Genomic DNA, 20,907 nt, shown 5'->3' with positions numbered 1-20,907 from the left:
TCCTTTCGGTAATCCGACGAGATCGAATGGCGAGAAGGAGGACAAGAAACATGATAAGGAAGATGACTTCCTTTAGATGATGTAGATCTAGGTAGATCTATGGATTTTCTGAAATTTAGAAAAACATCACCATCTTGGTTCTGAATAACACAGTCTAGGCTATGATTAGCAATTGGCTGTGCTGGAATGGCATTAGAAATCGTCCAGTGTTCAGGAAATGTTATCTCACTCCAAGGAATCATCCTTTTTGTGGCAACATTTGATGTGTACATGTTGGTATCCCATAAAGCTGTTACTCCTTTAGAATCTTTGCGTATGGCATTGGGACACATAGTATCAAGTACTTTGTAATGGATGCGATAAATAACACTTATCACTTCCGATCCAGGTAAGTAATCATACCCATAGGTCTGAACACGAAGACTAACTGCCTCATGGATGTTTTTATCTGTTAAAGATAAATTCAGACTAGGATAGACATTAAAATAAACCGGTCCATGACATAGACTGGTTTCCAGTGCACCCATCAAAGAAGGGTGGAATTTCAGACATCGAGCATCCCTAAGGGTTGCCTGAATACAAGCATCCATACCTAACAAGGTTAAAGGTTTAAAAGCAATTTGAATTAAACCTATATGGATGTCACTACAAGAAATTCAGGTTTTAGGGACAGTCCAAACTGTCCCTAAAAGCTCGAAATCCGTCCCTAAAGGTCAAATTGGTCCGTCACTAAAAGTAGTGTGACAAAAGAACTTTAGGGACGATCAAATTGGACCGTGACAAATACTTTTGACCTTTAGGCACAGTACTAACTGTCCCAAATAATACCGTCCCTAAAACTTATTAGGGACGGTATTGACTGTCCCTAATAACATATGAATTAGGGACAGTTTTGGAGACTGTCCCCAATACGTATAGTATTAGGGACGGACAGACCGTCCCTAATACATTATTTTTAATTATAATTATTGTATTAGGGACAGTTAGACTGTCCCTAATGCATGATTTTTTTAATTATAATTATTATATTAGGGACGGGTAGACTGTCCCTAGTACATAATTTTTTTATTTTTATTTTTATTTTTTATTATTATTTTTTTATGCTTGATTTGTGGGTTTAATCATTTTGAATACATGCAAAACATAAATAAAATAGATCCACAATAACATTCAAAAAGATATTACTGGCCATAAAATAAAATAAATCCTCAATACATATATTCAAGATCCATAAAATCTCCAATTTTCTAAACAAAAACTAAAATTGCTCTCCAGTTTTCTAAACTAAAAATTACACCATCTAGAAGCACAAAATATTGTTCCATCCTCTTTAAGATCCATTATTCATTTTGTTGGTGGTTGTGGGTGGTGCTTGCTGGTGCCACCTTGTTAGTGGCGGCTGCTGAAAATGAGAGTCCGCTGGAGGTGGTGGAGGCTATTGATGCCAGTTTGGTGTGGTTCGCTGCTGTTGGGAATCTGATGGAGACTGTTGTTGGTGGAACCATGGTGGCAGCTGCTGCTGTTGCTGATATAGGGATGTACATGTTGCATGGAATAGCATATATGCATCACTTTATCTTCTTTTACCTTCTACTCACCATGAAATTACCAAGCGCCTTGTGTGAATATGGTGTGTGTGAGTTTCTTGCAAAAATTAAAAACTAAATAAAAAACCATGAAACTCCTACATGCCCCTCTCTCTCTCTCTTACATTTCTCAATCTCCATTAAAATAGTTAAATCCAAAACTCTGTTTTAACATCTTTTATTTCCTTTAACATATTAAATGAGTAACTATTGTCCTTAAACATCTCAAGCCTACCACTACCTAACCTCAATACCACTAACCTCATACAATGGACTCCCATCACCTACAAAATCCTATTCCCTCAAACACACCCTGCAAACCATCACTCCGCCACAAACTGCTACCTACTGGCACAAACTAGTGTGATTCCAGAATTTGATCCCTAAGCATGTGGATATAAGGATAATTTTTCAGTCACCTAACAATATTTTTATTTTTTTTACTTGTTCATATCAAACAACAAAAGTTTGATGCATTTGATTTGTTAAATGAGTTTCTTTCAAGTTACATAAAAAAGATATTGCTTCAAATGCTGGGATTAAAGAATGTCAACGCCATGTTATTTGTTTTAAGACCAAAGTTGATGTGGAAATGGCTTTGTAAGAAAGTAGGAAACAATAAGGAAATGTTGGAAACTAATTATAGAGTTCTTATAAATTTGATCTGCTTAATTGCTCCAGTTTTTAATTTCTAGGATAACTAAAAAAAACATTAAACAGCTCAAATTCTTTGGTTTGAAAGTTTTCTAAAGGAAATTTCTGAAAATTAAGTTATAAAAAAGGAAATTTCAGATATAATAGTACACTATAATTCTATGAGAATTATGTTTTAAGACTAAACCAAACATGTTTTTATAGAGCTTGTTTCATTCACTTATCTGTTCATCATATCAAATAACTGGAAAACAGAAAAAGAGTACACAATTTCAAATATTCGTTTTGTTGACTTCTAAAAATATAGTGTTCAGAAAACTGAATTAATTAAAAAAAAATAGTCGATTTCCAGAAAATGGTCTAATTTGGTTTTCAGAATTCTTGAGAAGTGTCTTCTAAAAAACAGGACAGAACAAATCAATATCTTCAATTTTCACTATTATTATGCATATCAGAGATACAAAATAATCTCTCTCATTCATTCATGACCAACTATATATATATCACGGCTATATGCATGCAAGGAAATGTGGGATGCATTCACAAGGTACCCAAAGAAGCAACAACCCCTAGAGTTAATAAAAGAACAAGTCGAATAATATATAATTCAAAATCAAAAGTAGAAAAAAGATAAAAAAAGAAAAAGAAAAAAAAAAAGACAAAGTAGTTCAGAATTATCAGTATATATATATACACACACACACACATAAATATGAATATGACACATCAAATTTGATGCAAAAAGATGGTAATGAGTACCTGATATTTGGACAAACCAGTCTGCTGAGACAACAAATGCTTGTCAACTTCACTTGGATATCTGAGTCACCAAAAACACAGTATGACATAAGATCCTCTTCATTCAAAATTTATCAAGACAAACAACATTAAACATTTCTTTTAGGACTCCTTACTATGTATTAATATTATTCTTCAATTGAATTGATCACTGCTATATACACACATATAAAGTATTAATAGTACGCTCTCATCATGAGTTTGTATACTCCACTCTGGATTCAATGATTGAGAGTACGAACTCATGTAAGAGTTCCTACGATTGTGGGTCGTTACAAGAGGGGTAGATTAAGGACCCAACAGTTGGGAAACTAATTGTAAGCATTCTAAACATTGTTCACATCATATACATAAATATAAATACACAAAACACAGACTTGTTTTGCAAACCTTATACATGTATATAGATTGTTAAGACTTTAAGTAAGGTTTTATATTTGATTCTTTTTTGCATCAAATTAAATATAATAAATAGAGTAAAATTCATTAATCATATACACGGATTTATATAGCATCAAACACTTATATATAGCAAGGCTACAGACCCGTACAAACCCAACAAGGGAGAACAATATATACAAACAAGAAGTAGGGAATGCTCTTGTAACCGACCCATGCACAATTCATTGAAGAGTCACACCATTATAAAGATATCTAGGAATTATCTCAAAATCATCATTAATATATACAACCACTAATTTTTACCTCCAAAAACCTAATATAATAGCCCACTTGATGTTTACTCGGACTGGACAAAGCTTAACTGATATATGCAGCACTAAGTGTTAAATGAGTACCAAAAGAGAAGGGAAAAAAGGAAGAAAGGCCATCAAAATTAATGTATGAAAAAGCTGAAATCCCGAACTTGACAAATTCAAAAGCAATGAAGAGAATGAGTTCACTATAAACCAATTTTGTCACAACCATAAACTACTAAACATGCATGAAAGAATCCAAATTGGAAATATAGAATCAGTGACTATTATCTTTTATTTTTGTTTATTCTTGGCAACTAACTGATCTCCATCAAATCTCCATCAAATAATCAGTAGGTAGACTGAAACCTTATGCAAAAAAATCATATCAAATTGCCAATCAACTCATTCAAGCACGAAATGAAAACTTCAACAAAATCGAAATCTATAAGAAAAAATATTTATACAACATTTCATTAAACTCATATAATCATAACATTTATATATGTATTTTCTTCTACAGGACTGAATGATGAGAGATTTTTCAAAAGCAAATCAAAAGCCTAAATTGCAAAACTCAATTATTTACAAAGTATCAGAATTGAGAAGAACAATCAACAAATTGTGAAGTGATTAAGAGATATAATTCAAGATTTGAAACTTACAGAGATTTAAAGGCTTCAATCTATTGTTGATGGAGAAAATAACAGGTTCTGTGATGGCTGTGATCCTTTTTCGCTTCCTCGTATCTTAGGGAGTCTGAACAAGGGTAATCTAGTTTGAGCCCCAATCCCATCCTTTTGCCTCACGAGATAGCATTTAAACACGGACCAGCAAGGTAAGCTAAGTGGATGATGTTAATGGTTCAAGGTGGTGTTGATGGGTCTGGCTGACTACCCGGGCCTGTTGTAGAAAGTGCTTTCTACAAGGGTTATGCATGACCCTTTTAGAAAAAGTGTTGTTAAAAGCCCATTTTGTTGTAGTGTAGGCCCATTGTGAAAAACTGCAGGTCCTCGTCAAATCAGATCAAAAAACAAATCATTTTCCATTTCCTATTGATAAACAAAAGATCCGTTTTAGAACTAAAAATTTACATGTAGGATGATTTGCCAGGTCTGTTTACATGATTTAATTAGATTTTGGTAATTGTAAAGAATGGGTTGAAGGATATTGGTATACATTTTTAGCTTACTGTAAAATTAACTGTGATTTTTGAGGTATTGCCCTAATTTTCTTTAGATAAGAGGGAAGAGAGGGAGAAGGAAAAAGCCATGAAGAGTGGAGGTTCTATATCTGATCAGAAGGAAAATGAAAAGAACCCCCCCCCCGGGCACGCGCGCGCGCGTATAATGGTAAAATAGGTAAGACCTATTTCCTTACTAAACCAAATAAAAAGAGAAAAAAAATTATTTCTCTTTTCCTTCCTAGCTTCCTTAGTTCCTATCATTTTCATCCCTCATACCAAATGGAATTCTAGAGCCTAAGTTCTGAGTCATTTCTTTTTTCTTTGGCCCAACGGCATAGCTACACAACAAGGGTAGCCCTACCAATAAACTCCATCATTTCATGTCCCTATAGGTACTTGAACTGTACACCAAAGTTCAAATTTTTTGTTATAATTTGTTCCTTAGCAATATTTGAAATTTGAGCTAACTCATATAAGGTACATATAATTGAATAATTGAAGTTAGGGGCAAAACCCAGGTGCCTAGTTCTAGTGGAGACACCCTGTCAGATGATACTGCATTATCAAGTCTAGTGATGCTCTTGGACTTTAAAGCAATGATAAAGTGTGAAGCATGTACAGTCTTGACTAGTGGCCTGTCCAAAAGCAGAATTTATAAGATTTGGAGAATTAATATCAAAAACATTACAATTAACAAAGTAACTACAATGAAGGAAACAACCATACTAAATATTTTGTCACTCGTCTCTCCAGTAGTCCTGTGATAAATGAGTTTGAATGCAAAATATATGCATATTCAAACATTACAGATCTTCGCCTTTCTCCTTTCATAAGTGCATGTCCCAGCAAAACAAATAGAGCATCAAAAACTTCTCCAGGGAAATAATTTGAACTCCATAAATTGCAAATTTTTAATTGAAAACAATTGAGAACACCAAGGAACCTGAAAAGGACTCACATAAACTGGATATGCTACTTATGGCTACAAGTTGAAGAATCTTAGGATGCCATTAAGCATAAAATGACATAAAAATCCTGTACATCTCCTAAATTAGTTAATTGTCGAATTCATCCCTAAATCACTAATTTTTTAATATCACATAAAGTTGGCGGTAGACATAAATTGTAGAACTCTGTAATTGGATTAATATTAATTGGGAAAAATTGAAAGGTTAAGATACTGGCATCCTCAATATAAATGAATACAAATTAATAAATATAAATGAATACAAAGCCTTGAAATAAATTCTAACACAAAAAGAACTTATATATATATATATATATATATATATATATATATATATATATATATATATATATATATAAAATAAGGGTTTATAAAGTTCCATCACAATAGTGTACCTCCTGATTTTGATAGCCTCCTCCAAGCCCGAGATTCTCTTCAAAGCAACAAAGAATCGCTTATGCAAATATGACTTTTTTCCTAAATTGAACACAATACAACAAACAAAATAGAAATAAAACCCAAGATTCAAATTCTGTCAAAGTGATTTCACAAATATTAGCATCACAAACTTAACTTTTACAGATCAAAAAGTAGTTTCACTTTCAAAAGTACATTTAACTATTAAATGTCTTAATTTGCAAAACATTACTTAAAACCTTTTTTTTTTTTTTCCTAATTAAAGTATAAATTGTCTTGTGCTTTCCAGTATCATGATGCCACGTTTCAAATTCGACCCTTTTTTTTTTTTTTTTTTCATACATACTGGGCGAATAATTGTTTAAAAATTGAAAAAAGAGGTATAGAATTAATTAAGAGGTACGCTAATTATTTAATAAGGAAGCTATTATGAAATCAACTGAGTATTTGAATATCTAAAGGATAGAAGAACAGAGCACAAAAAGCTTCAACCAAAATAAAACACACACTACACACACTGTAACAGAGAAAAATGTACAATCAAACTTCAAACACAAATAAACAACAAACAATCCCTCAGACAAAAAATTCAAGCCCAAAAAAATATAGTAGAGGCCAAAATTATCCGAAAATCAACCAAAAACAGAGAAAAAACAGGACGAAGTCTTTGAAATGCCGTTCAATCACCAGCATTTTGTAAGATCTAAATAAAAAAATAAAAAACAAGTTCAGGAAAAAATAATAATAATAATCAACCTCTTAGACCATAAACCATTAACTAAAGCCAAAAACAATCAAAAACCAAAAATAAACACACAAATAATTTTCCAAACCCTAAAATGAACACAAATTGTAAATAGCATATATATGTGTCCAGATCTGAAACAATCAAAAGAAAAATGGACCAAAACTAGGGTGAGGATCATTAAATCGAAGTGGGTTATATGAATGTCAAATCAAAGTTAGGGGTTCTCTGAAAATCGAAGAAAGAGGCATAATCCCTAAAATTTTGAAAAAATAAAAATATTGTTGTACCTGAAGAGTAAGAGTCGGTGTTGGAATGATCGGGTCATTCAGCCTATGCTGCTGGAAGAGGGGGGAAGAGCCTCAATATTCTACGACGGTGGTCTGCGAGGGTGGAAGAGCTTCAGTATTCTGCGAGGGTGGAAGAGGTGGAAGAGAGGGAGTGAGGGCTTGAGAATTGATGATAGGTATATGGATATGATGTAATTAAATTAAACAACATAGTTTTTAGTATTTTATTAAATAAAATAATTTTATATATTATAATTTTTCTCTAACAAATGCATTAAGCGGCAAAACAAAAATGCCAAATAAGGAATTAAAAGCGCCAAGTTTTGCCGGGCAATTTTTTGTGGAATTGAGGACGGGCCTTTTAAGTTTTTAGGGACAGTTTGAACGACTGTGCCAAAAAAATAGTTTTTAGGGACAGTCTAAAGGACTGTGCCAAAAGAATACGGTTTTAGGGACAGTCTCTTAAGACTGTGCCTAAAAAAGAAGGTTTTAAGGACAGTTTTATAGACTGTCCCTAAAGGACTGTCCCTAAAACCCGAATTTCTTGTAGTGTGTACTTATATTTATGTATGTGCCTCTGAAGGTCACGGGAAGACAATAACTTAATTATTGTATCCTTAGTGCTTAATTGCATGGTTTGTTCCATGGTTTTTACAGTCCATAGATCAGTTAAATTAAGCATTCCGATTTTGTAAATGCTCTTAGCACTTACTGGAGGAATAGTCCATCTGTTCAATTTATTTTGAACATTGGTCCATTTTACTAATTCAGTATTTTTTACCAATTTTGAATCTTGGTTGTCCTGTACTCCTGAAGAGGAGGAAGATGGTTTTAACATGGCTGCTAAATATTGTTAATGCTTAAAGGTCTGTATAGGATAAATATTAGCATATTATGTAATGAACAGTAAATTACTATTCTGTTGTCTTTCTGCTTAAGAGAGATTCTATTACTCGTCTGTCAACGATTTACTGGAAACAATACCCTGTGCAGCAATTTAATGCAAAAGTGGGTTAAACATTCCAACGCGACTTTTGGACGACCCATAATGGAATCTGGGATAAACATAAGTTGGACAGAATAGTAGTCGTATTGTTCATAACATAATTACAATAATAATCATGCTACCAGTACCTAAAAGCATTAACAATGGAAAGTTAAGCCCACTTACATATTATTTGTATACAGTTAAAGTTATAATACAGTTAAAAAACTAGTCATTTATTTAATTATCCCTTATTAAAATGATACTACCCCGACAAAACAGAGGTCATAGAAATATTTGTTAAAGATTTTCTTTATTAATTATTGATTTCCACTTTAATTTCAATAACTTAATTAAAAGCATGAATGTTTGTCAAATCCAAAACAACATAAGACGACTTTATTTTGGCCTCCCACAATTTACAACCGCGTCAAGCTATAATTTTCATATAGAAGCATCTAATACGATACCGTAGAAATTGTAATTTATTCAATAATAATACGCGCCAAAAACAGAAGGTACTCATTTATAAGAAAAAAAAGCCAGACGCGTTTGAGAAACATCTAAATGGCGGAGAAATTTCAACCAAAGTCATTGTTAAACGAAACTTCATGTATGGTGTCCTTATAAGATCATACTTCTCACATCGGATGTAATCACTTCTTATATATAGCTACTAACCATCCCTCCTCTACCATCAACTTTCCTTCAAACACCTAGCAGCAAACAAGCAAAAATCCTCTATTTTTCTCTCTCAAGAAGATTAATGGCAGACAGGGAGCAGCAACCAGGGCATCACATGCCAGAACCAAATAATTATGGCCGAGTAGACGAAGAGGCACAATCCAAAGAACTCAAACGCCAGAAACGCAAGAAACTTATTCTATATATTGCTGCTTTTGTTGTGTTCCAAACCATTGTTATAGTCATCTTTTCACTCACTGTCATGAAAGTCAAAACTCCCAAGTTCCGCGTGCGTGCTGCCTCATTTGAGACGTTTAGTGTCTCGGCTTCATCATTTGACATGAGAATGAATGCTCGACTTGGTGTCAAGAACACTAACTTCGGTCCCTACAAATTCGACAACAGTACCATTACCTTCTTCTACAGGGGTGCAGAAGTGGGGAATGCTTTTGTTCCTAAAGCAACAGCTAAATTTCTATCAACCAAGAGGTTCAATGTTACTATAAACTTATCATCAACCAATTTACTAACCAATTCAGAATTAGGAAGCGATTTCAATTCTGGGATTTTGCCGCTGAGCAGCACATCAAGATTGACAGGAAAGGTGGAGCTAATGCTGGTGATGAAGAAGAAGAAAGCTGTCAATATGAATTGCACCATGGAAGTTAGTATCGCAACCCACCAGCTCCAGAATCTGAAATGCAAATGACCCAATTTTATGCATGTGTTTGAACTTTAATTTTCCTAAAGTATGTACTCTATTTATAAAATAAGGGGGACAGTGTATGCTGGTACTATAGTCCCTCGTTTGCCAGTTCTTTGTTTTGCTCTATACTTAATTTGGATTCGTATTTAAATTTACTCTATTAGCTTACTAGTTGATATCAGTCTTTTATTTATTTATTTATTATTATTATATTTTTTTAAAACAAAACTACCATTTAAACGGTTTCTTCCATCTTCTCGTCTCATCCATATACACAAACAAGCGATCTTCTCTTACCATATATGCCTTTCATTTACCAGGCTATCCCTATCTCTCAACTCTAATTATCATCTTATTATCCTCTCCACAATTTTACTTCAACTAAAACTTAATTTTATAATTTTTCTTCAACTAAAATTTATAATTATAAAAATTCAAGTATAGAAGTATATATATGTAAAGAATACATCCATGATACATAAGTTTAGCCTGAATCCATATATATATATATATATATATATATATATATTATGAAGGTTAGTTTTATCTTCAAAATGTTATGTTTTTAATAGTTTTTACAAAATAAAAAATAAGCAATTAATAAATAAAAAATTACAAATAAGAAGAGCAAGTGGAAGGACAGTGTAGCCTTAGCAACTGCTCTCACCACTCCTCCAAACAAATAGTATAACCTGCCACATATTACTAAATGTGCCCCAAATTTATGGATATTCTAGCCGTCATATATATATATATATATATATATATATATATATATTATATTTTGTCTTTAAAATATTATATTTTTAATAGTTTTTACAAAATAGAAAATAAGCAATTAATAAAATAAAAAATTACAAATAAGAAGAGCAAGTGGAAGGACTGTGTAGCCTTAGCAACTGCTCTTACCACTCCTCCAAACAATGGTATGACCTGCCACATATTACTAAATGTGCCCCAAATTTATGGATATTCTAGCCGTCATTTTGGAAAAGCAAATGTTGAAAAGTCATATTGGTTAAAATATTTCATTTTTCTAGTCAGCAATGATATTTAGTTGAAACCAAGGAACTGAGATTAACGCGCTTGGACATCTCGTGCAGCGACGACATAAGAATTGAAACCAAGGAACTGAGATTAACGCGCTTGGACATCTCGTGCAGCGACGACATAAGAATTGGAATTGCCATAAATGCTACGGTGAATCTGTAATTTAATAATAAACATAAATAAATAAAACTGTAATTTTTTGTTGATGAAGCTAATGTGGGTGGACTGTCATTTTAAACTACCCACCTAGTAATCTCGATGCTATTCTCATAGTTTCAGATAGATTTGTTTGGTCTTATTTCTGCAGAAACAATTTGACCAAAATGTAAAGAGTACTGCAATAAAATTCATCCGTTTTTGTAGTTATCCAATAGATGAATAGAATTCAATAAGGAAACACTTTTCTAGATGCGTATAGCAATTAAGTCGGTTGTCTAGTAGGGTAAAATAGTTGTAAGTATATTATTTTTTAAATGTCAAAGATTTGAAAGGTAAATTTCGTATAATTAATAATTGTGGTGATATTATTTGATACGACATGATAATACAATTGAAACAAACGATAAGTGATTTTTAATTTTCCTTAATCATGTTCATGTATGAAATGTGTGTACAAGTCGGGAATGCTATTGTTCCCAAGGGAAGAGCTAGAGCTCGATCCATCAAGAAGTTCAATGTTACTATAGACCTGTCATCAACTAATTTACCAATCAATTGAGCCTAATAGCTCATTTTATCAATCTATGTTTTGTCGTATCTTTGTTTTCTGATCTTTCTTTGTTCTTCAATCCAGCCTAATAGCTCATTTAAAAGCACAAATTTTTCTTTTAAAAAAAAATAATAAAAAAGGATTGCAGGGTACCAAATCATTATCTGAATTATTAAATCTTGCCCAGTCAACAGAAAATTATAGACCAACCACGGAAAGAGACAGGAAAGCTACAGAAGATAACTAATGAGTTTAATTATCCCCATTTGAGCAACAATTTTAGTGAGGCAACCCTGCCCACTTAAAATCTGGTTTGGTATAATTTTTGTTTGGACTTTTTATACAAACAAACACCAAAAATATATATATATATATGAAGAGAATTAGAAGTTCTTACTTTTATATGGCTTATGTATTGGTATTTGAAAATTGTATTATAAAAGAGTCTTTTAATCAGTTTGGCATTTGCTAGAACTCTTCTACTATTCATGAAATAACTATTTTGTCCTTAGATGGAACATTTTTTTGGGACTATTTGACAACACAAGATAGTTTGACTTGTTTTTTATACCTCTTTCCTACACACGCCAAAAAAAAAAAAAAAAAACTATGCAATATTCAACATGATCAAATTTATCCATAACAAGAAATATATGCAATAATAATAAGGGTAAAGTGCAAAAAAATTCCTTGATTTATACTCTCTCTCCCTAAAAACCCCCTTAAACTTTTGTTTTTACAATTAACCCCCTGAACTATCTAAATGTTTGCAAAAATCATCCACCGACAAGGTTCCGTTTGGTTACTCCGGCTAAATAGGCGCGTGATGATCAAATGCCAAGGTTGTAATTTTAAAATGACAAAACTACCCCTATTGTATAAAACCAAAATTCTTGATATTTTCCAAAAAAAAAAAAAAAAAAAAAAAAAAAAAAAACCAAATGGTCATCTCTCTCTAGAACTTCACAATCACAAACCCTAATTTTTTTATTCTTCTCAACTAGCCACCTCCTCCATCCATGGATGCCTCCACCTCTATTTCTCTGTACAATCCACCTCCAACGTTAACAAGAAATTAAAGAAGATGAGAAAACAAAAAAAAAAAAAAAAAATTAAGTTACAAGAATCAACAACATATCATCCCTCTTTCTTTGTTTTCCAACTCTTGAACCCAACTTTCCTAAAAAATCAAAGAGTCATACGCATAACCCCAAAGAAGAAACTATCTTTATTTTGTTGCTTGATCAACCAAAATCATCATTCTGTGGGTGATGGATGACGATAGTTGGCAACCCAATCAGAAGACCCCAAATTCTAGCTTTGTAACGACCCGGACTCGTGGGTCCGAACCGTTAATCGGTCTTTACCCGGACCCGAGGTCAGCTAAAGGTATAACCATCATTTCCCACACTCAAAGGTAATACTCAATTCACTAAAAGGTCCAAGGTACTCTAAAATTTCAGCTTAAAGGGAAAGGATTAGAGGTACAAGCCATGGTTAGTCGGCTGGTGGCCCTTCATCGGCCGGCTGAAAGAACATGGTCGACCGGTTGACTGAGATAGTCAGTCGACCGAATCGATCCTCAAATTGCAAACTCTCGGGACTTTTCAAAAAGGGCTCATTGGCCGACTGAAAATGGGTTTGGCCGGCTGATGAAGGAGGTTTGGTCAGCTGATGGCGAGGTTCAGCCGGTTGAAACAAGGTTTCTCATGTCTTAACTCACTGGAATGTCAAAATGTGCACTGTCAGCCGGCCGATAAGTGCACTGTCAGCCGGCCGATAAGCCCTGGGAAGCTGCTATATGTAACAGATAACACCAAAAAGACTAGGCTCGTTGTGAGCCAACCTATACAAGGCCTAATATGCAACCAAATCCTAAATTCACGGCAACATAAATAACATTCCATGGATATACATATTGATCAACTCCCACATTACACATCATTTTTCATACAGAACATAATATTATACCTGGTCCCGAATACATCAAAATGCTATCAAAGTTACAATTACAAAACATGATCATACTTTACACAAAACGATTACATTTTCTTCAAAGTATTATTTTATAATAAAGGATGGGATCCCATATACAACAGACAGTAAAGTAACTTCTAGTCTGCTAAACTTGTGGTGGATTTTCTTCCGCCACCTCCTTTTCCGAACCTGAAAATATTGAGTTAAGGGGGGAGCATAAAGCCTAATAGCAGTCGCCTAAGACGTTAGTTTTGGACTCCCTTGAGTCACATAACACATAGGGAAACAAGATGAAGGGGTCATACATTGGGCTATGTGGAACACTACATTAAACCAAGAATATTTCTAGCATATAACACAAATTCTACTAATGCCATGCGTCATAATGAGATATAATGCACCTCGTTTCCAACTCAGTCCAAATCGGTCAAACCCACAACTTTTGAAAACCCGCCAACTGACTTTACCGAGGCGAGATTGATGAATATCCCCTGGTTCCAATTTTGGCAATGCCTGGCAACCGTTATAGGGTCTAGCATCAACTTTTTCACGCCTAATACCGGGCCACGCTCCCTCTAGGTCAAGCTAGCCCCGAACTCGCGAAATTCGGTTCATTTAAAAAAAAAAAAAACTTCCATTCCAGTATAAAAAACTCCACTTTCAATGTAAAGAAAATTTCTCTTTTTCAATTCATTTCCAAAACCCCTCTTTATGCAATGATATGCTATGCATAACCATTCATTCTCAAAGTCATGAGTCCATCATTATAACAAGAGCAACATCATCATTTCACATCATAATAATTAAGGAAAGATCATAGCAAGATTTAGAAATCTCATACAATAAGGGCATCATCAACTAAGGTAAAACATGTGCAATTCATCTATAAAAATGCTTATCACATAATCACATACACAATAACATAATTTATCATCTTAAAGGCATTAATAAACCCTAATTTTCATACCAAAGCTTAATAATTCAAATGACATATCAAAGGAAGGAGAAATTACTCAAATGAAACCAAAACTTAGGCATTAGGAAAACCCCTACCTCAATTAGAGAGAAATTCCTCAAGAAGCCTCAATTTCACCTCAAACCCTAGAATTTCAAAATCCTAAAATGATGGCCAAATAGGGATTGACTCAGATCAAATCGAAGATCTTGAAGTGCTCATTAACTTTGCTTTAAGTGGTTGAACCAAAATCCCAAAGGCTTGAGAGAAATCAAGCTTAGAAACTGTAAAAAGAAAAAGAAAAAAGGAAATTTAAGAGGAAGAGAGAGCCAGCCGAGGGAGAGAGAATGTGACATTGAAAATTTGTAACCTAAATGGCTTTAAGGCCATTAAAAGAGTACATGTGGGCCCCACCACAAAAATCCCCTTTTCATTTTAATATTTTTGTATATATATATAATAACCAATTTACCATCACAAAAAATAATATATAAACATGAATTCTATGCACAATTAACAATGCATGAAATGTAATGGACCCACGACATAACACCCGTGCGCAACAACCTCGGTAACGGGTCCCACCTGGGACCTTCTTGTCCAAGAAACAGAAAAATGTCGAAATGGCAACCAATATATTTCCAAGAGTTTTGAACCTAAGGAAATGTCCCAAACCACTTTCTGACACATCCGATACATCTCACGGTGTCTGGTTCGCAAAATGAGAAAAGACAAAAATACCCCCGAAAATCAAAAAAATTTAAAAAAAATAGAAAATGACAAATTCAGAAACATTACAAGCTGCAAGACCCAATCACAAAAACGGAAAATTCAATCTCAAAAACCCAAAATTATGTTGTTGCTGATCCCCAATTCTGCAGAAGGCAAGTCGTTGTGGATCCTTTTGGCTGTAGATGGCTATAATTATGCAGTGAGAGTCTTGATCAACACCAAATGGGTCACCATAGCTTCCGACAACGAACCCGAACACCAAACCAACCCAATCACAACTGCCCAAATAATTTGTGTTATTCTTCTATCAATTCCCCTCCAAAAACCAACCTTTGCAACCAAAACATATTTGGGGATGAAGAATCTTTGTGAGGGAGAGAGAGAAATGGCAGTGGCAGCCATTGACGGACGATGGAGGTGGTCGTCATCCTCATCACCGCTTCACAACTGGACACATCAGCAGCAGGAGTGGATAAAGCATTAAAACGACGTAGTTCCATTAAAGGGTAATTTTGTAATCTTTATTTTCAAGTGACGGAGACTAACATATTGTCCTTAAATGCAACTTTTTAATAGTTTAAGGGGGCATTTGTTAATTCAGAGGTGTTTTGTGCAACTGCTTCATAGTTCAGGGGGGTTTATTGCACTTTACCCTAATAATAATAAGGGTTAAGTGCAAAAAACCTCCCTGTAATAGGTTTTGTTCACAAAACATCCATTATTTTTGAAAATGTGCAATTTAATCAATAAAATACAAAAAAATAAAAAATAAATAAATAGTGCAAATAAGTCCCTCTTACCACTTTTGGGTCAAAATTGACATAAAATAAATTTTAAAACCCTAATTTGCCCTTTTCTCTTCGTATTCTACCATTTTCTAAGGGACTGCATCTCTTCTATGCCCCTCACCATAACAAGTGGTGCATCATAGCTATAACCACCACTTGCTTGCCACCAAACCACCCCTCTCAAACCTCGCTCCCACCACCCTTTCTCTCCTACACTCCTCACCACAACTAGTGGTGGAAAGTGAAATTGGTTGGACAGCTTCAAATGGTTTATTCGTTGACAATCGGTGATTCTATTATGAGTGTTTCAGTTTCTAGTGGCAGTGGTGGAGAATCTGATATGGGTTTGGTGGATACAGGTTGTGAAGAGGAACCACTAACTAATTTCAGTTTGATGAGTGATCGGGTGGTGAAGAGGAATGTATTGTGGACCTCAAGAATTTGGAATTTGGAGACGAGAGAACTGGAGGGGTGTTGGGAGCAAGGTTCGAGAGGAGGGGCGGTTTGGTGGTAAGCCAGAGGTGGTAGTCGATGGTTTGATGTAGGAGGCTGGCAAAGATTTAACAAGTCGTGGGGTAGAGTTTTGAGATGAGAGAAAGGGAGTAGTGTTGAGTGCCAGCGAAAAGTTCTTTGATGGGGACGGAAAGGAGCCAATTTTTCGGTGGCCGAGGATACCGCGGTCGGAGTGGAGTTTAAAGAGGAGGAAGAGGTTAGTGGGGTTGGCCAAGTTGACCTAGGCGACAGAGAACGTCATAAGGTCATGGGTGCTGGCAAGAAGTTCTTTGACGAGGACAGAGATGGAGCCGATTTTTCTGTGGCCGAGGATGCCGCAGTCGGAGCGGAGTTTGAAGAGGAGGAAGAGGTCAGTGGGGTAGGCCAAGTTGACCTAGGCAACAGAGAACATCATGAGGTTGTGGGGTTGAGTTTTGAGACGAGAGAAAACGAGTGGTGGTGGGTGTCGGCGAGGAGTTCTTTGACGGGGATGGAGACGGAGCCAATTTTTCGGTGGATGAGGACGCCACGGTTGGAGCGGAGTTTGAAGGGGAGGAAGAGGTCAGTGGGGTTGGCAAAGTTGACTTGGGCGACGGAGAACATCATGAGGTGGTTCCAGACGGGACTCTCTGTAACGGTCATCCTCTTCTTTTTGTGGCTGTGGTTTAGGCTCTGCTATGAACATGGTTAATCAAAGGAAATTGTCCAAAATGGTAATTTTATATTGCCTGAGTTTTAAAATATTATTTCATTTTATTGACAAGAGGGTATTAATGTATTTTATGGGAATAAGCGGCTAATTGCACCAATTTGATAGTATAGGAGGGGTTTTATACCACACAGAGACTTTTTTTGTACTGTATGGATAGTTGAGGGTTTTTTTTTTTTTTTTTTTTTTTTTTTTTTTTTTTTTTTTTTGCGCTTAACCCTAATAATAATAATAATAAAACAATTAAGAGATTGCAAATATCATGTAGCGGTTTAGGAAATTTTATTAGTGGGTCGATGAAATGAGCACTATTACCACATAAACCAAAGAGATAAGGGTTAGTTAGTATCATATTCAAGTATATCCATCAAGTATTTACGTTCTAAATCTCTCACCATCCTAACCATTCCAACCAAAACACTTTATTCACTTGATATATCCCAACTACTGCATGGATGCGTTCTTACATTTTCATGGCAACCCAAAATATTTGAACATTTTAATTCTACCAAAGTAATGTAAGATATAAATTTTGTAATTGGCAAATTTTGGTTTCAAATTGTGTCTAGTCATTTTTACAAGCACATTGTGCATTCTATGCATGTCCACTGAGAAACATTATTGCATGGGCAAGCCAATTGTGGAATGGGAAAGAAAATCCACGAAAATTGGTAAGAAAATTGTGCCTTGTGGCTCTGATTTACAACATTTGGATGGAGCGGAATAGGAGGTACTTCAAGGGATACTCACTTTCTACCAATGTTGTTATAACTCAAATCCTCACCTCATTTCGGGAAAAGCTAATGACTTGCTCTGTGAAAGATTCAATCAATGTAAGAGACATTGTTGTGGAATGAGAACTTCTCGGTTCCTTCATCCGACCACCATTTGTGAGATGTAAAATTGTAATTTGCATATTTTGGCTATCAAAACAAGTTTAGATCGAGTTCTAATTTCTTATTTCTTATTTAGTTAGTTTTGGTTTCGAAAGCAAAAAATTCAATTGAAACTACTAGTGGTTATCTTGGTTCAATAATGAACAACATCTAGCCAAAGTAAGTGTGTAAGAATCACTTATAATAGGTTTAAAAGTTGTATTTATTTATTTAGGGTTTTTCAATAATCCAACGGGTTGCACTTCATCTTTGAACTGGTTGCATTTCCTGTGTGAAAACCATACTCTAGAAAAATCCAACCGGTTACAGTACGAGGTTAAACCGGTTGCATTTCTCTAAATCAAAAAGGAAAGTTTTATTTTAAACCAACTCCTGTTACCTTTTTTTTTATCTGAATTAGAGGGATGTTTTAGCATGAAATTTGACGCATTTTCTAACCTTATTAGGACTCTCTAATTCTCTATATAAACTTATATTCACACACACTTAATTACGGCTAACTTTTGCATTGAAGATCTTAATAACCCTAGAAAGCCTTTTTGTGTGAGTTTTTAAGGGTTTATTATTTATCTATTCTTGAGAACACAAACACCTATACACAGAGGGATTTAGGTTGTTTGTTCATTATTCGATGGGGATTAGCATAAATGAAGATTTCATATCTACTAGCCGTATTCAACTTTAGAAAATCAATTTTTGAAGAGATGGAGGGGAAAATCACACTTTGAAGGGATCAAGATGCTCATGGAATGGTGGTTGATCTACCAGTGATCCTTCTACAGAAATCAAGAGTAGGTCTGAGGTAGAGAGCTGTTGGATAGGGGAGTTGCAAAACCATGGATTGTCAGCAATTGGTGTTTGGTAGAGTGATAGGTGTGAGCCTGAGTCTGAGTCGATTGTACTTTGCTTCATACATAGTGAATCTTTTTGCTTGCAACGACGTTAGTCCTCGAGGTTTTCCCAGAACGATTGGTCTATTCTGCCAATCAGGGTTTCCTCTTTAAAAATCCGGTGTCGCTCTAAACTCACTCTTTACTTTGCTTGAAATTTATATTTGCTTTATGGGTGTTTAATTTACTTTTATTTCCATACATTTAATTTAATCAAAATTCGGATAAAATAGTAAGTTGAACCTATTTAACCCCACCTCTAGGTTGCTTATACATATTATATTCCACAACCATTCTGCATAGCGCAACACAAACCCCTGATGCCACATGATTGATCCTACCGACGACATCAATGTACACAAGTTCATTTTCCATAATAGAGCATACCATAATACTTGCTATAACTGATATTGGAAAGCTTTGGGTTTCCTTGGGCTTTTTTAACTTGGGTTATCTCAAGACTTAGGTTATCCCTTTATTGGGCTTTTGTTTTAGCATAGGCTTTGTAAATCTTTTGACCCTAATCGATTTGTAAATTTTATCGCCTCAATATATACTTACACTTTCATTTAAAAAAAAAAAAAAAATTTAATGGATGCAAGGTAATTGCAACCCGGTAGATGGTTTTCCCATGCCTCTTCAAAATTGCTTGAACATATTTTTCTACCACCTTAATATACATGGTCGAACCAAAGTAATGTATTTTTCACCCCCAAGTTTAGGTTTAGAATTTTGGCACGCTGGCATAGCCAAAGAGCTAGAAAATGTGGAAACAAAAGTCCTTTCTAAAATTGTAATACCCCTAGTTTTCAAAAGAATATAAAAGGGATTTAATTATTTATTTTATTATATTTTAGGTGCTTACGTGGCTATGTGCTTATATGGCTTCATGTTATATGTTTATTTGTTTTAATTACTTATGTGATTTATTTGATTTTTTTGGATGTTAAATGATGTGTGGTTTAATTGTAATTATTTGTTAGGATTAAATGATTTAATTGATTTATGTTTTATTTTATTTTATTTTTTTTAAAAGGATGGATTTGGATAGTAGTAATGGACCACTCACTTGGGTCACATGGATTACTTGGATAGGATGAGTAACGGGTACGGATATATTACCAATGGATGTTGGTACATATATATATGGGTATATATCTAGATTTATGAATTTTATACTTATTAGTATATTAAACAATTATATTAATAAGTATAGTTAGTTTATGTGTGTGTATATATATAGTACAAGTTAAATTTATATATATATATATATATATATATATATATATATATATATATATATTCGTACCGACTTCATATATACGAATTATGTTTTGTTTTTATTTTTCTTTTATTTTTTCTTCTCTTATTATTAGACGTAGGTTATGAATAGGATTAGGGTTTGTTATAAGCCTATATATACATATTTGGTTTGTTTATCAAGGGTTGGAAGAAACTCTATTCACACCACTTTTTAAAGACAGAGAGTTTGAGAGAAAAACTGAGAGAGGAAGCTAGGGTTTTTGGACAAGGGTTGAAAGGCCGGACTAATGAGGAAGGAAGAGGGTCTGCTTGTGGAATAGAACCAGAGCAATAGGAGGTTTGACGACAATCAGAGGTTGCCGGAAAATCTAGGAAGAAGACGGTTAAAGGTTTCAAACCGAAACCTTAAGAGACAAGTTTTACTTCTACTCTTTCCCTTAGATTCATGTTCTGTACATGTCTAGGTTGATTCCAGGATTAACCAGATATTAATTGGATCTTTTATACATGTTTAATTGCAAGAAGAACTGAATTTTACGTTCTTATTTGAAGTTGCTTGATCTTGAATGTTCTAGCAGATGAACTTGTTTTGATTTATGTAAAGGTTGGATAAGGACTTTTTATAATTAATGTGGATCGTCTAAAACTTAGAACATAAGCTTAGGAATCTAAATGGGAATGATCGGAATGATCAAAGAACGCCGAAACCGAAGAAGAAGGTGTAGAACAGGTT

The 20,907-nt window shown here is 34.4% G+C and overlaps 1 protein-coding gene and 1 long non-coding RNA gene across 3 annotated transcripts; one reads left to right on the top strand and one right to left on the bottom strand.

The window, feature by feature from the left end:
• Window positions 1–1,060: 1,060 nt before the first annotated feature.
• Window positions 1,061–7,500, bottom strand: LOC132271703 (uncharacterized). 2 transcript variants are annotated; one of them, XR_009469769.1, is made up of 5 exons: window positions 7,339–7,500; window positions 6,282–6,363; window positions 4,399–4,736; window positions 3,000–3,060; window positions 1,061–1,525 (listed from the first exon to the last, which is right to left on the bottom strand). It is a non-coding gene; the product is annotated as an uncharacterized LOC132271703 (long non-coding RNA). The 2 variants fall into 2 exon arrangements; XR_009469768.1 differs by lacking the exons at window positions 6,282–6,363; window positions 7,339–7,500 and having other exon boundaries at window positions 4,399–5,051.
• A 1,589-nt stretch (window positions 7,501–9,089) lies between these two features.
• Window positions 9,090–9,716, top strand: LOC132270238 (late embryogenesis abundant protein At1g64065-like). The gene has a single exon (XM_059771429.1). The coding sequence runs from the start codon at window positions 9,090–9,092 to the stop codon at window positions 9,714–9,716; it is 627 nt and encodes a 208-aa protein (XP_059627412.1).
• The last annotated feature ends 11,191 nt before the right edge of the window (window positions 9,717–20,907 follow it).

This window comes from Cornus florida, unplaced genomic scaffold (assembly GCF_030987335.1).
Source record: "Cornus florida cultivar Cherokee Brave unplaced genomic scaffold, ASM3098733v1 CherokeeBrave_3.0.0_Hap2_Chr08, whole genome shotgun sequence".
Taxonomy (NCBI): Eukaryota; Viridiplantae; Streptophyta; class Magnoliopsida; order Cornales; family Cornaceae; genus Cornus; species Cornus florida.
This window is presented reverse-complemented; position numbering and strand designations above follow the sequence as displayed.